At 34.6% G+C, this 19,872-nt stretch overlaps 2 protein-coding genes across 2 annotated transcripts; both read left to right on the top strand.

Moving 5' to 3' along the window:
- Positions 1–979: 979 nt before the first annotated feature.
- On the top strand, positions 980–3,430 carry LOC111889172 (mitogen-activated protein kinase 7). The gene is made up of 3 exons (XM_023885313.3): positions 980–1,578; positions 2,088–2,512; positions 2,588–3,430. The coding sequence occupies exons 2-3, from the start codon at positions 2,090–2,092 to the stop codon at positions 3,278–3,280; spliced, it is 1,116 nt and encodes a 371-aa protein (XP_023741081.1). The 5' UTR covers positions 980–1,578; positions 2,088–2,089; the 3' UTR covers positions 3,281–3,430.
- An 11,500-nt stretch (positions 3,431–14,930) lies between these two features.
- Positions 14,931–15,317, top strand: LOC111910660 (bZIP transcription factor 2). The gene has a single exon (XM_023906499.1). It carries the CDS (start codon positions 14,931–14,933, stop codon positions 15,315–15,317), a length of 387 nt encoding a protein of 128 aa, XP_023762267.1.
- Positions 15,318–19,872: the final 4,555 nt, after the last annotated feature.

The following is a 19,872-nucleotide window of genomic DNA, read 5'->3' as shown; positions in this document are numbered from 1 at the left end:
TATAACGTCTAAACACTCATCACGATTGCTTAGAGTTTTGTAGTGTTTAAGATTCAATGTTTTAGGACTCTGAAATTATCCTTTTCCTTGAGGACATCAGTATCAGACAACAAAATATTTATTACATATTTTCTCTCCAATAAACCTATTTAAAAGTACTCTACTACTCTCAACCCTAAAAGCAATTCTTGCACTTCTCGTTGTTCAATGTTCGCTTTATCCGTATGTGAATATGTGAAAATATTATATTCAAAGTGTAAATATAATATATTAAATATCATATGATTGTATTCGTCAAATCTAATTATATTCACAAGTGAATACAAAAATACACACAAGATATGAATATTCATGTAAAAATATGTATATTCTATTTTAATAGTTTTCTTTAAAAAGACGTCACAATAGTTTATTTTGATCCACATGAGGCTAATTGATACAATGGGATAGAGTTGCTACGAGTTAGTGCACACACAAAATCAATATCCCAATTTGTCATTTATTATGCTTCAAATCCAAAGCGATGGGCTAGCCTAACAACTCTCATAACAACTTCATAATTATGGCGAAATTATTAATACCCTAAAGCTTGAGAACTTTATGACATTTCAACTTCTTATTCTTCATCAATGTGAGGCTAGTTATTACAAACTCTATCACATAAATTTTCATTCTTTTGTCTATATGAAATGAACTACATACTATCTTCTTAACTTCTAGTTTATTTTATCAACATAAAACGTGTTACTAGAGTCCTCAAAGTGGCATTATTTTGAGTACTCGTTATTGCTCATGCAAAATTGTGTGCCTTCTTTTCATTTCTTTTTCTTTCAGGCCGTAAATATAAATATTATCTAGGGGTAAAAATGTCATAATAAAGAAGCCGAACTTTTTGAAATAAATCCATAATATAGGGGTCTAGATGTAGTTTTTACCTTAAAATTTTATAGCAATAAATAAAGTGTGTGGGAGAGGGTTTTACAAGCCGAGCTGGCAAGCCGAGACGGTTTCTTGTTGTTGCTTCTGGTTATACTTTCTTTAAATAAGTTGGGTATATGCATGAACCAATGTAAATACCAATGATTCCTTCACGATTGGATGTTTAATTCCAAATTTCCTTCACACTTTCATGTGATCATTATTATAAAAAAATCCTCTCGCTATCTGTTCATGCCTAATTTCAACTAGTTGAGTGGGTGGAGATCCTCCATTACAATTTACAGCTACTTTTTCTATAAATCAACGTAATCACGATATCTCATCCGTATCTTGATTTAGTGATTTACTATCATCGTTGATGTTACTAATTTCCCAGAAATTCAGGAGATAACTGATTGATGTGAAGTGATCGCAGTCCAATAATTCGGTTTTCAGGAAACCCCATGAGAAATAGGGAAGAACTTTGTGCCGAAAGTGGAGGATTCCGACAGTTCCTTTGCTTTGCGTTTAGGAAAAGCAAAGAAAGTTTTCGCAATTGGGATTTGGAAGATTGAGGAAATAGCAAAGTCAGGGGTTTATTGTTATTTTAATAGTGCTTTTTTGAGGAATTGGAGATCGAAGAAGATCTATTTGTAGCAAGTAAGTATCGATTCTCTTGAACCGATTCACACTATGTTGTTGGATTTTTATCTGGTTATATATTCTCAATTTCTCATCGATATCACTTGAATCCAATAGGGTTTTACTGGTTTTGCAAAACGTTTTCAATTATACGCTTGAAATTCAAATGGGTTTTGCAAGTTGTTTACGATTCTGTCCAATTATTTGCTTGATTTCAAGTGGGTTTTAAGAACTTCTGTCAAAAATTGACCGATTATTGTTTTAATTTCAAGTGGGATTTGCATGATTTACAGGTATTTGTCAATTATATGCTTAATCTCAAGTGGGGTTTGAAGCTATTATTGATTTTGACTAATTGTTTGCTTTTTCAAGTTATTACTGATTTTGACCAATTCATTGCTTGAATTTGAACTAAGTTTTGGAATTCTTGCTAAAAATTCAAGTGGGTTTTGCATGTTACAACGGATTTCAGCCAATTATTTGCTTGATTTATCAAAAAGATTCATCATTTCTAATAATGAACACAGATATGGCGACATATGTTGAGCCTCCAAACGGATTCAGGCAAATCGGGAAGCATTATTACACTATATGGCAACAATTGTTTGAAATCGATACAAAATACATTCCGATCAAACCAATTGGGAGAGGAGCATATGGTGTTGTTTGTTCTTCAATCAACAGAGAAACAAACGAGAAAGTCGCAATCAAGAAGATCAACAATGTGTTTGGAAACCCAACTGATGCGTTAAGAACCCTAAGAGAATTAAAGCTTCTACGACATATCAGACATGAAAATGTAATCGGATTGAAAGACGTCATGTTTCCGATTTACAGGAATAGCTTCAAAGATGTTTATCTCGTTTACGAGTTAATGGATACCGATCTTCATCATATCATTAAATCGTCACAACCTCTATCAAACGATCACTGCAAATTCTTCTTATTTCAGGTATAAATGATTAAATTCTCGTTTCCCCTAATAAGTTATCGTCTTCTTGTTCATGAATTGATCGAATTGTTTCAGTTGCTTCGAGGTCTGAAGTATCTTCACTCTGCTAATGTCCTCCATCGTGACCTAAAACCTGGAAACCTCCTCGTGAACGCAAATTGCGAACTGAAAATCTGCGATTTTGGACTGGCGAGAACGAGCCAAGGAAGCGAACAGTTCATGACGGAATACGTCGTCACACGGTGGTACAGAGCACCGGAGCTTCTCCTCTGTTGCGACAACTACGGGACCTCCATTGATGTGTGGTCAGTCGGATGCATCTTCGCCGAAATCCTCGGCCGGAAACCGCTTTTTCCGGGAACGGAGTGCCTGAATCAACTGAAACTGATAATCAACATTCTCGGGAGTCAAAACGAAGATGATATTGGATTCATCGACAACGCAAAAGCTCGAAGGTTTATAAAAACTTTGCCTTTCACAAGAGGGATTTGTCTTTCTTCTTTATACCCGGCGGCGGATCCTTTAGCTTTGGACTTGCTGCGGCGGATGCTGGTGTTTGATCCGGCGAAGAGGATAACGGTGACGGAGGCTCTGCAACATCCGTACATGGCGGGTTTGTTTGACCCGAGACAAAACCCGGGTGCCCAAATGGCGATTAATTTGGATCTTGATGAGAATATGAATGAAGAGATGATTAGGGAAGAGATGTTGAGGGAGATGTTGCATTATCATCCTGAAGCTGCATATCAAATGGTGTTTCAAAGATAGTTTATTTTTGGAATTTTGTTTATTATTTGCTCTAGAAACTAAAAATGGTGTAAAACCTTAAAGCATAATGTGGGGCTTTTGGTTTTGATTATTCTTGTAATTTGGATTGTAAAATCTTTAGTTTTATGTAATTTTTGTTTTGAATCCCTACATGTTGGTGTTTTACTCTTTTTCATCAACTTCCATTATTATTATTATTATTTTTGAATTTTGAAATAGTGTAAAAGCGCAATGTGATGCTTTTGGTTGATAAAGATGACTTTGATTTTGAGAATTTGCACATGTTGGGTGAAAGTAGCTTGTAGCTATTAGATAGTAGCTATAGTTTTGATTTGTATATACACGTTTGGAAAAAATAGCAGTAAACTTTTAAAACATATAAGATTAAATAAAGTGACTTATATGAAATATCCATTGATATTAAAAAAGGCAATTAAATCAATTTGTAAAGTTATAGAAATGTATTTTATAAATGCTACTTGAAATATTTATTTTTATTTTATTATTATTTTTGTTAAACTAAAAGTTAAGCACTTCCTTTGAGTAACAATGTTCTATAAAGTAATTTGCTTGTTACCTAAAAGAAAACAAAGGTTTCAATTTTGCAATCTTTCAATTTCACATTTAATTTTAACGAACAGTGAATCGCAAGAAAGAGATTAAGAGATTTAGAGAATGATCAATGAAGGCAGCAATCGCAAGTGAAAAATAGAAGATAATGATAATAAAATTGTTAAGGCGGTTTGTGACATAAAAATTAAAAAATAGAAGTGTCGGCCAAGTGAAAAGAAGCAAATAGTCGGTTGGCCAAATTAAAAAGCAAGAGGTGTGGCAAAAGTTGTAAACGAAGGAAAAAAGTGTGGCATAAATATAAATTGTTAAAGATTCTTGTTCACCAAGTTTTTAACAATTAATAGTATATATAATGATTTTGGATTAATTTGAATTGTAATTATCATTTTAGGATTTTTGAGAGAAATAATAATAATAATAATAATAAAATTGAAATTTTAAATACACTTTTTAACTATATTGTTAAAAAGTGTTCGATTATTTAAAACGTAATAACTCATAAATTATTTTTATTTTTTGCAAAATTGTGTTTATATGTATCAAAAACTTGTTAAATGTGTACATAATTAAGATTTATTACTGCTATCAACTACAATAAATCAATAACACTAGAAATAAGGAATATGAAGAAAAAAAAACTTACAAATGTATCATCTTAACGAAGAAACACGTATTTAGGTAATGAAATTTTAATCTTTTTATATATTATAAGAACAATTTTTGTAGTTTAGTTTAAAATAAATATATGTATCTGTTTGGTATATAATTGTTGGCTTCTTGCACAACTACTAACACCAAACCCACACCACTTGTCACTTTATCAATCATTATAAACTAAAGTAGACTCGGTCACCATCTCCATTACGTGATGGCTTTAAATATATATCATTTGTATTGGTATTCTATAAAATCTTAATTTTATTATCTTTAAAAGCTTAAAAGATAGATATTCACTATAATATCACATTATTAGTTGTGTTGATAGTGTTGTTTGACTTTTAGCATTTTCAACATAAACTTAATAACATTTGTTACATAATTTTGGAGTTACTTAATTTTTTTAGTGAAGGACAATTATATGAGATATTGTCAAAAAGGTACCGTAACCGGAATATTGATTAGAGGAAGTCGGTATAGGCCCATTGAGGGGTGTTATGGCCTACGTGGCACAACCTCAACGGCATGGTAACGGTATAAACACTTCATCCCTCCGTCCCTCCCTCCACCTCCACCTCCTCCTCCACCCGCGCTCCCCTCGAAAAAAAAAAGCCATTATGCGGTATGACGCTGTAACCATAACGAGCTTTAACACATTTGATTTCTTTGATTTTTCTGAATTCGACCGTCTGAACAATCAATTTTTATAAAAAAAAATAAAAAAGCAAAAAAAAAAATTATTTTCTTATGCCATATATATATATATATATATATATATATATATATATATATATACACACACACACACACACACACATACATACACACACACGATCTATTCCTAATTCGTTCACCTCAATCATTCTTGGCATACATTATATAAAATTTCAATATTTCACAATTAAAAAAAATGGATTCGTTCGACCCGTCTAACGATAATGTTGTTGATGATGATATGCTTGCCTCTATGATGTACGAGTATTACACGAGCATGCTACTATAACTAGATCTAGCTTCTTTATTAACCAGATGTGCGATGTTAAACATAAATCACGAAGGAGGACATCAACGTCTACTTCACGATTATTTTGCCGATAATTGTGTCTACTAGGAAAATGACTTAAAAAGAAGGTTTCATTTGCGAAAAAATGTGTAACATCCTGTTTCCTGTCATTTCTTATTTCAGGGTCGTGGGTCGGAAGTCGATTTTGTAAAGGCTTTAGGCCTTAACGAGGTAATGTTTAGACTTTTTGGAAGGAAGAAATGATGGTTGCGAGATCTTAACCTTTGAATTGTGTTTCAGGCCGAAGGGTAGAAAAAGGAAAATCATAGGGCGGTGTCTTGCTTGAAATATGGATTTTGTTCGAGAAGTTTTTTGTACAAGATATCTAGATAATATTGTGGGGTTCTTCAATACCTTTTCCGTGGATATACAGAACGCCAAAATCGGAGTTGAAACAACGAAGTTATAGCATTTTAAATCTGGTGCTCGAGGTTATAGTACGATGGGCGTACTCAATGTACGTTGGTCATACTAGCTGATCAAAACACATATTCAAGATTGTACGTTGGGCGTACCATTTGTGTAACCACCCAAAAATCAAGGGTAAAAATTTCATTTTTAATATAGCTAAAACATTGTTACCATTTGTTTCAAACATTACAAATCATCATTAAGTAAAACATTTATCAAAGTTTATCCCAAAATTATTCATTGCGGAAATCGTAGGTGTGTGCACTACGATCAATCTGAGCCTTCCTTTTTCCAAATCGATGATACCTGAAACCATAAACAAAATTGTAAGCACAAAGCTTAGTGAGTTCCCCATAGCATACCTCATACAATCCGCATAACCACATAATCCATATCAGCTATAACAACTACATAAACCATAACAATCGCATAAGCATGCATATATACATATGAAGAGGTCACGGAAACCCTCCAAGGTCTTATTCACATACTCACGTAAATCATATAAACTACACCAGCCATGCATATAAACATATAAGGAAGCCCTGGAAACCCTCCAAGGTCTTACACCAGGTGCCCTAGAAACCCTCCAAGGTCATAGCCCACTGCCATGGGAACCCCCACATGGTCTTCACTAACTACCAATCAAACCATACATACCAACACATAAGCTAATCATGCAAACACTTAAGGATGCCCTAGAAATCCTCTATGTAACGACCCAAAAATCAGGGGTAAAGATTTCGTTTTAATTAAGTTATTACATAAAACCATCAGTATAAAATAGCCATAATAATATCTTATATCAAAAACGGTGTGTCAATAATCAAAAATGTCATCATAAAATAATATCAGAGTGTAATCCCAAAGATCTCCTGTGCGGAAAACATAGTGTGATGCGTTGCGATCGAGCTGGCTCCTTTCCTTTGAAAATGAAGTACCTGAAACCAAAACTGAAAACCGTAAGCATGAAGCTTAGCGAGTTTCCCAGAGCATACCACACACACAATCCACATAACACACATCATGTTAGTTATAAAAGCTACACACATATCACATAAGCCATGCATACATAAAACCAGCAAGAATGTCATGGGCTACCCCCCATGGTCTTTATCTAGGACTGCCATGGGCTACCCCACATGGTCTTTTATCCAATGCCATGGGCTACCCCACATGGTCTTTACCTTGAACTGCCATGGGCTACCCTACATGGTCTTACATCCAATGTCATGGGCAACCTCACATGGTCTTTACCTAGGACTTCCATGGGCTACCCCACATGGTCTTACATCCAATGTCATGGGCTCCCCCCGGGGTCTTCATGCAAAACACACAATCACATATCATATCAAATCACAGAGTGACTACACATATATATCATAAAAACATAATGGGTCGGCCTTGGTGCCTTAGACCCATGGGTATGGTGAGAAGACTCACCTGGCACTGCTGAAGTCCCGCAGACTCAATCCACAACTGCTGGATGACAGATTCCCGAACTTGGTGGCAGTCGGTGGTAGAGAGCGGCAGCTACCACCTCACGGTGGTGGCGGTGGTGCCTTTCTTCGAATTTCCAGCCAAACGAACATTCCAGCAGCCTCAAACCAACACCACAACCGAACATAAGCACCATGAATCACTTATGGCCATGAACGGGTCGAGCCACCCCTCCTGGTGGCGCAAAACGACGGCGAGGGCGACATAACAATGGCGGCAGTGGAGGTAATCTTCATGCATGACCGCAAACAGAGATGGAGGGGAGTTTGCGGTGGGGAAATGATGGCAATCCACCCCGAAAATACTAACCACAACAGCACGGTGGCCTCCCACGGCGGCCTGGACATTCACAACGTCCAACATCGAGAGGAACGACGGAAAGGATAGAGAGGTGGTGACGAGGGCGCTGGCAGCCGATGACTCAAGCTAGTGACACCGTTGATGGCTGGGAACGGCAACAACACCCGCCCGACATCGAGCTTCAATTGCATTGGTTGCTTCGACAGCGACTTGAGGTGGCATGTAACCGGAGATAATGGCAGTAGCAGACTCGTGGCGGCTTCAAGACGTCGACGGTTGGAGCAAGGTAGCATAAGGGTGGCGGTTCTCCGACTTCAATAGGCAAGGGAACAACAATAGGTGGTAAGGGGGTCGTGAGACTTGCAGCCGCAAACGAGAGGGATCAGATAGGAGTGACAGCTGATCTTTTTTCCGTAGTTTTAGGGTTTCATAATGTATAAATACCTGGTCACACAAACATATTGCCATATTGGCAGAACTGGTCCCTCCCTCATCAGAATCTTTCTAAACTAGTCCATAATTTACCATTTAGACCCTACCCCTAAAATCCTTACAAATTAGATCCGAACATTACCAAACAGCCCTTAACATTCTAAATTCTTCTAAATTTATGTCCAATGATCAAACTTCAACCATGTTAACACTTTTAACCTCCGATCTTAAAAATTGTGACAATTAGCTCTTCGAGACCATCCTTTTATATATAATTATTTATTTTAGGGCTACAATTCATTCATTAATTTGTTTATTTATCTAATAAATAAACGGGGTGTTACAACTCTCCCCCACTTAAATTAGATTTCGTCATCGTAATCATCCCTTACCATCCCTTACATGCCTGACAATTTGGGTAACATGGCCACAATCCTTGGTACACCCTAGCCCTCCCAGGGTAACCGTGCCCAACCTTTTCAAGGCGGCCATAACCTACTCTAGCAGGGTTCTAAAACCTGAAGATGAATGAATTCTCTACACAATATCACATCTACTTCGTCTGAAGTCTGTTGTCTTGAGATAGTCTGATTCCCTGACAGACCACTCATACTGAATCATTATCATTGAACAGGTGTGAGACTGGTAGTCTTAGCGGTGGATTGGGGATTTTCTTTTATATATCCTAGTTTAGTGAATGGATGCAGTGAATCAGAAGATTCTAGGTGAAATACAAATGTAATCCTTGGATATCAGGTTATGAATATGTACCGATTTAGTTTTTGGTCGAGACTCACGTTGGGAGTTATTGATGTATATATGTGAAAGATCTTTACCTCAGCAGGTTTTCGATTAAGGAATCTGTATGTCGGATTATCAGTTGGAAGGTTCAGGGTTAGAAACATGGTGTTTATAGTTTTTGGATGATAGAAATAGATACTTGTGATTATGTTTCAGATTGGTTCTACCTGTGTGGAGGTTAGGCAAGTGATGGGATTTCGAAATTTTAGCAGTATCGTGTTAGAACGACAGTTATGGGATCAGTGGTTAGTTCAACCTAGAAGATTTTGATCGGAGAGTTTGGTTTCCAGGAGGGTGGTAAGGAGTGATTTCGAGGACAAAATCTAATTTAATTGGGGGAGAGTTGTAAGTCCCTGTTCCGAATCATTTTCTAATTCGGGGTTGTGGCCCAAAGATGGGTTATCATCAGGATTAGGGCCTTTGGGGAAAGGAGATTTAGACCTAATTATATGTGGATAATGTAATTTAGATGATCCAGGAGTTCAGTTTATGTTTTGGATCCAAGGGGTATATCGGTAAAGTGACAATTTGTGCTTTTAGGGAAATTGGATTTTTGTTCGGGAAGTTTTAAGGAAGGTATAAGTTAGTAGAACTGTAGAGCTTCTCGTTAACTATTCCGTGGATATAAGGATCATTGGAAACGGGCTTAAAACGAAGAAGTTATGACCTTTGGAAGTTTAGTGGTTTTAGGGTGAAACCGAGTATGCGGGGCGTATACAAGTGTACACAGGGCATACTAGTGTTAAGTCCAGTATGCGGGGTGTACATTCGTATACGCTTGGCATACTAAGCAGATGGATCGTAGATGCTTAAGGGAGTACAATGGGCATACCAGAAGTACGCAGGACGTACTCCAGTCAGACCAAAACCCTAATTTAGGGTCTTGGACCCTATTTAAGCTCCTTAATTAACTACCAAATCCTATTATCTTCATCCTCCATCCCTCTAAACCCTAGCCTCCATTTAAGTGGTTTTTAAGCTTTTGGTGGTATTTCATGTTTTTTGGTGTTCATAGAAGAAGAAGTAACTTCTTGGAGAAATCTGGGATTGTGTGAAGCTTTTGGATCCATGATTGTTGTAACTTGATCTACCTTTTAGAGGTATAAAGTTTCTATGTTGATGACTCTAGGTGTTAGATCTAGTTTAAGGAGTATTTTGGGTTCATTTTCGTCCTTAGAGTTATCCTTGTGAGTATGAGCTACTCAAAGAGCTTAGAATGTTGGATCGTGGCCTTTGGGAGGTCCCTTGTTCATAAAAATGTCATCTTGATGAATTATTTTTGACCATGCATGAATAAGGGTGTTTTCTATGGATTTTATTAAGGTTATGGTCCCATTAAGGCATATATATGAGTAAAGTTGGCAACTTTATTGGTTAAGACCTTGTCTAGGGATCATATCTATGTTCTGGACATCTTGGCTTAACCCATTAAGGGCATAATGGTTGGTTTTGGGTTTTTGGCGAGTACGATGGGCGTATATGGAGGTACACTCAACGTAATGTTGAGTTTAGCCATTACTCGTTTGTACTTTGTACTTCAGGTCTGAGTACGCGGGGTGTACGTCTTGAGTACACAGGGCGTACTCTCCAGTTCAGCTATTTTGGGCCTTTTTGAGTTTTGGCCTTGTTGGGCCATTGGATTTCTGATTGTGGGCCATGGTCAGGTTGTGGGCTTCCTTGGTTTTGGTCCCATGATAGTTTTTAGGCCTAATTAGGAAGTTGGGCCATATTGGGCTTTAAGTTTCCATTTGGGTTTTTATGCTCTTGGACTGGGCCTTGGCTTTGGGCCAAGTGAGAAAAGGGTAAAATGGTCTTTTACCCTTTAGGAAGTTGGTTTATGGAGTGAGCCTCGGATTTTGGATTATCGGGATAAATATTGATTAAGATTGTAATTTTGTTAGTTAGCGAGAGGTTATCCGTTTCAGCAACCCGAGCAGTCATTTGATTATCAACGGATTGAGGTGATTCTTCCTCACCATGTTTAGCAGGTCGAACGTACCATTGCCGACCCATGGTTTAATATGTTAGGGTGCTAGCTGTCTGCATGACTTTTGCATGTGTATGTGTGTCTATGCTTGGGGGGGGGGGCAACGAGTATTTTGTATGTTATTACTTTTCATACTTGTATGTTTGTATGCTAGGCGAGGCCCGTTGTGAGAGTTAGGGCGAGGCTTTTCATACTCAGTGGGCGGGGCCCGTTATGTGAGTTAGGGCAAGGCTTGTTATACTTAGTGGGTGGGGTCCGTTATACGATTTAGGGCGGGGCCCATTATATGTTTGAATGTTCTATTTTGGGGAACCCGCTAAACTTTGTGCCTACAGTTTCTATGGTTATAGTTTTAGGTACTTCCGGTTCGAAAAGGAAGGGCCCGGCTTGATCGCAACGCATCAACCAATGTTTTCGCATTCTGAAAATTTTGGGATTGTACTCTGATGACTGTTTTGTTATAAAGTACTTTTGAATATTTGGAAAAGGGTAGTGAATGTTGACTTAAATATAATTAATGTTTTGGTTAAATTAAAAATGAAATTTTTACCTTATAATTTAGTAGGTCATTACAAGGGATCCTAGGAGAGCCTAGGAAGTGCTTTAGTGCAATTGCTACGCTGTTTGGCATGTATTGGGAGTATTATTATGAGTAGGTGACTTAGAGGACTCAGGATTTACTCTTGAGGAAAATATGGATTGGTGTAGAAGGTAGTATTAGGCCCATACTATTGGAAGCACATGATCTATACTGGAATCAAGAAAGTCACGAGGATTCTAAGTAGATGGTTAAGGGTAGATAGCATGGTTTGATAACCATGACTCGTGGCAATGTTTTTTGTATCTGCCAATCTTTTGGTTATGGTTGTTCAGGATGGGGATAAGTCTGGTGATTGTTTCGGCTTTAGTGGCCACGTCGGTTTGGGTTTGAATGGTGCAGACCTACATGAGTTAGTTGATTTTGAGGTCCCAAGAGCCTTGCTCAAAGTAGTGCCAATTGAGTCGCGAGACTCATGAAGGAAGATGTTGTCGTGATCGGATCAAGGATTTTAGCCAAATGATGAGTGATTGGCAGATAGTTTGGAATGTCACTATCTACGGCGAGGGTTATGTCCTCCCATTTTTCCGAGTTCAGAGGAAAGAGTGAGCAGGAATGTGACTTTCTGATTTGGGATGTAAACCCAGCATGAGACTAGTTGGCAGCAGTTTTTGGCGGCAGTATGGAAGTGTGGGAATGTACAAGAGGATTTTTTTGGTATGGATGCCTTGAGATGAGACCAAGGGTCTGTTTCATGGGTTATAGGTAAGGCATGTGCTAGATGATGGTTGTAGGTGATCAAGGAAGTGAATCGAAAGAGACAACGTTGTTTTCTCTGACGTATCCTGACTTTGAGAATGATGCCTTTTGGTACTTATGAATGATTCTTATGATGAATTGACGATTGGGATTGAAGGCGAGGAGTGTATGTTTTTGTATACTAAATTGAAGTTTTACTTGTGCATTTGCCTGAATTTCTTAATGTTAGAAGTGGTTATGATTGGAAATATTGGAGGTCTTCATCTGAGATTCAAAATCTTTTAGGGTTTGCTTGGTCCTTATCTAGAAGATCATCTTGCGTGTGTTATATATTCCAAGAGTCAGGGATGATTTGTACCTGGTTGATCCAGTTTGAGATATGGTTTGGTTGCAACACCAACGGTTGGTAGTTCGAACCCTAAGTGGGGGATAACTAGGTTTTCTGCTTGGAGGATCAACGACCTGTTCGAGTTTAGGTTTCAGAGGAATGGATCAAGTGGCGGTTGGGTCATCCAGGTTGAGTATCGATTGTTGAAGGATTTGTCAGCTTGTTGTAAAGATTGACATTTATAGTCTAGGTTGGGCAGTTGTTGATCATCCAGTTGGTTTCAGAGTTTGGTATGTTTAGCTTCACGTGGGATTAGTTGTCAATGCATCCTTGATCGTTGGTCATTTCATTTATCATCAATAGCAGAAATTCTTTGGAAGTTTTGGGTTGTATGAGTTGAAGTTCATTGGATGCATCAACCTATCGTCAAGTTTGACTCTCATTTGGAAGATGTCCTTGGTTATTGGAAGTTTAGAAGTTGGGGCAATGTTGTTTAGTTTTCCAGACATGATATTAGGTCTGTGTAGAATCTAATTTTTGGCATGTCGTGCTGGCGGCAACCGGAATAGCAGCAACAGCAAGAACAACAACTACGACAACAATTTTTTTTTCTTTAATGAAGTCTAAATGGTAATATGATTTAAGATGAAAACAAAATTAATCCATTTGATATATTGAATATGTCGAGGGCTTATGCATAAAGTTAATTCTTTTTACTGAAAAATGAAAATAAAAAGTAAATATAATAGTGTATTATGTTATATATTGTGTATCATAATTCCATCTTTCGAATGACTACCAACTAACAATCTCATATCGCTTGCACATTTTTATTTATTCATTGGATTAAATATAATAGTGTATTATGTTATATATTGTGGGCCTAGGAAACTTAGACATGTATAATCTAGTACATCCTATCTAAATCACTACGGAAACCATAATATATGGACTAGTTCTTAGATGGTTAGTGTAACTAGTTACAACATGATCATGTAGAGTGTGGTTATATTACATAAGTATGTTATAACTGGGTCTGATTCCGCTGCAATTGGGTCTTCTATGACATAAACAAAATGAGTATCGTAGGTAGGCAAATAATTTGAGATGTCGTGTGAAACTTTATATAGACAACTATTAAGAAAATATATTATAGTTTAATTATTTTATAGATAAAAAAATTTATGAGAAAAATATTTATTAAGGTTTTTATCGTGTGAAACTTTATAAATATATATGAAAAATAATGTACTAATCATTAAATAATTAAAGATATATATCAAAAATAAATAAGTTAGTATTTTATAAATCAATCCAAAATCCAAAATAATATTTGATTAATTATCCAAACGAAATAGTATAATTCAAATGGTTCGATTGAAGAACCAATTATTATCCAAATATATAGTGGTAATTAGGTCCTTTCCGACATAAGGGAATGAGATATACAGTATCCGAATCCAGGGTGGCAAATAATTTGAGATGTCAGTGAAGAAGAAAAGGAGGAGCACCTTCAAATCATGAAGAAACGACATCTTTACAGTTTAGACTATTCTAGATTTTGGGTGGGTTGGCCACCTTGAATCGATCCAAAAACTTTGGGCAATAACAAATAGGTAACATGTTAAAAGACTTGCCGATTACCTTATTTTTTACATCGTTGATAGTGACATGAAAGATGAAACATCGAAACGTTACATATTTTTACCATATCATCAGTTGATTTCTTGAAAACTTTCTAAAAAAACGTCTTTTAAATTTTAACCAATCGATTGAAAATTCAAAGTCTTGTTTAAACTAATATATAGATTTATGGATGTTTGAGTTACTATTAAAAATTGTATTGGTGTAATAAAAGTACAAAAATACATTTCATTTAACCCTAAATAATTGTCTTTTTCTCGAAACGGATGTACTATATATAATTACTTTGCATTGGGCAACCCGTGACTATCTATATTTCTTGCAACTTGCATCATCCTCTTCTCTTTATGACCATAGTCTCCAGAACACGTATCAATTAAGAGTCGTTCTCATCACTGACACTATTTGATGCATCGTCATGATCATGTCTCCGGTGGTTAGCGAAGCACTCTTATCCGGTTACACAACAGACTCCGCCACCCTACGCCGCCGCACCCACTTGGTTCAATCTTTCTCGGTTGTTTTCCTCTACTGGTTCTACGTCTTCTCATGAAGCCAAATACCTTCATGCATGTTTCACTAGTATTATATACGTATTTGCATTTATATTCTCTTGTTTTCCTGTGATCACGACTGTATTTTCGATTTATGATCAACATGGCTGCTTGTGGTGTGACAAAATTTAATGAGTCAACTCAACCCCTGGTTTTGGTTTCTGACGATAATCATGATTCGGTCTCGAGGAAGCAAAAAAGAACCATATCGAACAGGGAATCTGCTAGGAAATCGAGGATACGCAAAAAGAAACATATGGAGGATCTTGTAGGACAAGTGAGTCAACTCGTGAGTGAGAACAAATGCATGGCCATCAACTTGAAAGATACAACTCAGATGTTCGTCAAGATGGAGTCCGACAATTTGGTTCTTAAAGCTCAATTGGCTGAGTTGACTCACGAATTCGAGTCACTCAATGAGATTAGTAATGGATTCAACTTAGTCATGAGTGATGTCGACTATGAAAATAAAGCATGGTGTGCATGGTGAGGTCTTCATTGCAATTAATTACATGATGAATGAATATCATCATTTTATGGTTGACATGTTCTTGAATTAATAAATCTTAAAAATAGCTCTTTAAACAACGTACTTATGCTGTTAATTGGTGTACATTATCCAAATATTTATGATTCAAGAGCGTCACACTATGATTCAAATGTTTACAATAAATAGATTACATTTAAACAAAATCGTATATTTCAAATTTTCAATTGTCAGTTGTGTTTAGTGTTTAGAGTTTTAAGAACATTATATAAGTTATTTGGTTGCATTAGTCGATAGTTATTAACACGTTAAAACACAAAACTAAAATGTTATTTTAACGTTACTTCAATAGAATTATTTTGTAAATTAAAAGAACTACATAACCAATTTCTTTACTAAATATCAAAATTACCTGACGTATTTGTTTATTTTAAAATCTTACAATAGAAAAATAAAATAAGTCTGTATATACCATTACCAATTTGTACCAACTAAACTTGTTGGTAGTCAAATATATTGGTTCCAAATATATTTGGTACCAAATATATTTGGTACGATACTGATAGCAATTTTTTTATACCAAGTATAGTTGATACGGTACACGGTTTAAGGAAAAACGAATTGGTACCGTACCAATTCCACCCCTAGTTATTACCGTTTAGAAATAGTCATTTTTACCGATTTTAACCGGTAAAAATGACTATTTCTAAACGGTAATAACAACCATATTGGTCTAATACGTACAAAAAAAACATTTGTGACTTAATACGGACAAACTGGAAACTTTATTACCCTTCTAAGTCATTATCCATTTTTATTTACTCATCGATTTTTCAAGCTAATTTTAGAAAATCACATTTAATTCATGAATAATTTTAGTTTAGTTATAAAAGTAGGTGTGAAACCCGTGTAATATACAGGTTGATTTAAAAAAAAATAAACATTAAAGTATAAATAGAAAATATTTTTTTAATGTACAACTTTAAAATAAAGAAGAAATATATTTATTGCAATTTAATATCATATATGTGATATTTAATACTTTACATATATAATATATGACTTTAATTTTTAAAATTGAAACAAACCAAAAGTTGATAAATGGATTATATTTATTTCAAAAATACCATAAAATGATAAGTGTCAAAACTCATAAGAGATTGACATGTAACAAAAAAACCTTCAATTTATTAGGGAGGAAATGTTAATTCCAATCTAAAAAAAAAATATCAATGGTAAACCACATTTATCTGACCTTCGAATTAAAAATACTTTGATGACGTTTAACTTTAATAAATTAACATCGACTATTTTTCGTCTGGTTTGTCTTCACATGCACATATTTATTTGAATTATATGCATATATCGATCATGATCAATTTGCACTCGTTATGTTTTTTTGGTTTATTAATCGTATTTGGTCCACTATTCACTAGATAATACCACTAAATAATTGGTATTATTGAACCATTGCTTCTACATTTTGTAATTGAATGGTCAAAAGTGTGATACCATGATCTAGAATGTAGATAAAGGGTCTAACTTTAGAATGCAGATAAATGGTCTAATTCATACGTAATGAAAGAATACGAACAAATCTTAACCATTGATTGATATATCTATCCAATATCGATGGCTAGGAAAGAGAAGCATTAGATATGTTTAAGGGTGGTTGGTGGTCATTTTTGTTGGCATTTGTTTAAGATACCATTGGAGCTATAATGGGAAGTTGATGACATCAAACCTAAATTATTGAACCAAAGATATATCAAAAAACTATATAAATCATATCTTAATCAATCTTCTATATCCACAACCTTCCCAATATGTATTTGTTCTTTTAAATATCTTCATCCAGCATGACAAAAGTCTAATCTACCATATTATATATATATATATATATATATATATATATATATATATATATATATATATATATATATATATATATATATATATATATATATATATATATATATATATATTGTTTTCCTGGTTAAAATATTATAGTTAAATAAATTGCTCAGTTGATGTTATTTTGGTATTTTATAAAGTAGGTTGTAGGTATAGTATAAAAAAATATACTTGTATTTTGTGTATTCTTTTTTTATACACCATTGTTAACTTTAAGTTAGGGTCCGTTTAATAGTTTTTGTTTAAGAAAATACTGTTTGATAAAGTATTGTTGGAGAAAGTTTATTAACTGGGATAGAAACCATGTTGTTTGATTGTACATATGATTGACTGTGCCTAATGATGAAAATGACCATATATATCACCCTATTGTTGTATATTGTGATGGATGAAATTACTGAATAATTATACAACATATAAATTATCATACAAAATCAAAATTACACATAATCATTTAAAAATCAAAATACAAATTATCATACAAAATCAAAATTATGTTAAATTCAGAATTTTTGATTGAAACTTTATATATGAAATGGTCATCGTAAATGCAATGCTCGAAAATCAGAAGAAAAAAATAAGATGAAAAAGATGAAGGTTCACGTCTAGTACTCTTCAATCAGAAGAAACAAATCAGAAAAATAAAAATAAAATAAGAGATGAGATGGTTACCTATGGGGCAGAGCTGGTGGTTGCAGCGGCGTTCCAGTGGGAGAAGGCAAGCCGGTGACGAAGTAAGGAACTTAATGAGGAGGCGATGATGTCTAATGAAGAGCGCCAAAGAGAAGAAAGAAAGATGCGAGGTTTGGGACACAATTGTATTTCCAGCCCATTCAGTCAGAAATATATGATTTAGGGGTTTTATGGAAAAAATATATCTTATCGGGATAGACATTTTTTTTATGCAAATCAATCAATCTTTCCAGTCCATTCAGCTAAAAAGATCTGTTTGGAACATGAAAAGATATAGGACCTTAGTTTAAAGAAAAATACATCATTTTTAACATTAAGTTGGTTTGAAAAGAAATCAAGTTAGGTGGAATAAAAAACTTACATGTATAACATAAAAAGATATACACACACTACAAATAAAAACGTATCATGTTATATAGAAATAAAAAAGTATAGTTATAAAGGTTAAAATTTCAACAAAAGTTGCCTAATTATTTTTAAAAAAATGTTTATTATAATGACATTTAAAAAAAAAGATAGATATAATAGTAAATATCATACCAAATGGAGTAGTGGGTGCAATGTTTTAAAAAACGGTTTTTTTAGTTGAATCGGTATGATGGTTGGTTTCCGGTTTAACCGGTTCAACTGTCGGATCAATATGTTTCTATCTTTTTTTCTTTTTTCCTACACACACATGCATATACAAATAATAAATTTGACGTTTACAAGTTCAAACATTAAAAATACATATAAAAATAAATTATAGATCAATCCAAATATATTAAAATAAAACATAACCATAACTTTTAGTGTTTTACATCAATCCATATATATAAAAAAATAAAAATAAATTATAATACCAAAAAAATATAGTTTTAGATAAATACAAACACATCAAAAAACTTTAAAACATTATCATATGTTTTTATTTAGAAAAAACTAAATACATTTGAAAAAAAAATCATCAAAGTTATTATGTGAATTGTTTTTTTTTTATGTGTTTTTATTTGGTTTAACCGGTCAAACTGGTTTATGTGACCGGTTCAACTGGGTTTTTCTAAAACCGACCGATTCAATTCGGTTCAGAAATCAACGTAAAATCGGTGATAGTTGAACCGCTTCATCTCCGGTTTCTGGTCCAACCTGTTCGACCGATTCAATTCGAGTGGTGTACACTAATACACTGTTCTAAAAATAGTAAATATAGTTTTGTTATTTAGATTTGATGTACACGATATCACATTAACATTTCATATATACCATCGAAAAATAAAGATCTTAATTCAGTAATTTAGAATCATATATTTTCAATAGCTTATAAATCAAACAGATGTTAATAAAGAAAAATAATAATATTAAAATGCATTTTGACAAAATGCTTTAATATGAAACTTTTACATCAATAACATATAGGTGGTATACTGATATTAGATGGTTTTTCCAAACACCACAAACAGTTGTGCCATTTAGGGATATTATTCGGGTCGGAATAAGACCAAATCCAAATAACCCAAAAACCAAATAAGGGTATTGCATTAAACGAAAACCAAATCGAATAATAAATACAAGTTTGGTTCGGTTCATGTATTAATTGGTTCAATTCTGTTATTACCCGAATAACATGTATAAGATGATTAAGGACCTAATATAACCGAAAAGAACCGTATTAGGATTCTATAACTCGAATAACACGAAAAGAAACCTAATACACATTTTCATGACTTGACAAGATAGGAATTTGTGAATCCTTAAAGATAAATAATAAATTGTCGATTTCTGAATATAAAGAGGAAGGATCGACACTTAATTTATGAATATGAATGATTGAGTAGGAAGTCGACTTCGGTAATACGAAGCAATAAGTTTTTTTTCTTGAATGTACAACTCGATCACAGGAGAGACAAAGAAAAACACGATCGAATCGATTGAATGTAGGTCATTCAGTGTAGCAAGAAAAATACGATTAAAA

Source organism: Lactuca sativa, chromosome 3 (genome assembly GCF_002870075.4).
Source record: "Lactuca sativa cultivar Salinas chromosome 3, Lsat_Salinas_v11, whole genome shotgun sequence".
NCBI classification, from domain to species: domain Eukaryota; kingdom Viridiplantae; phylum Streptophyta; class Magnoliopsida; order Asterales; family Asteraceae; genus Lactuca; species Lactuca sativa.
Note: the sequence above shows the minus strand (reverse complement) of the source record. Positions and strands in the feature narration are given on the sequence as shown.

Coding starts and splice junctions, on each gene's coding strand:
- LOC111889172 (XM_023885313.3), top strand. CDS start 2,090: ATGGCGACATATGTTGAGCCTCCAAACGGATTCAGGCAAATCGGGAAG. Junction 2,513..2,587: donor GCAAATTCTTCTTATTTCAG/GTATAAATGATT, acceptor GAATTGTTTCAG/TTGCTTCGAGGTCTGAAGTA.
- LOC111910660 (XM_023906499.1), top strand. CDS start 14,931: ATGGCTGCTTGTGGTGTGACAAAATTTAATGAGTCAACTCAACCCCTG.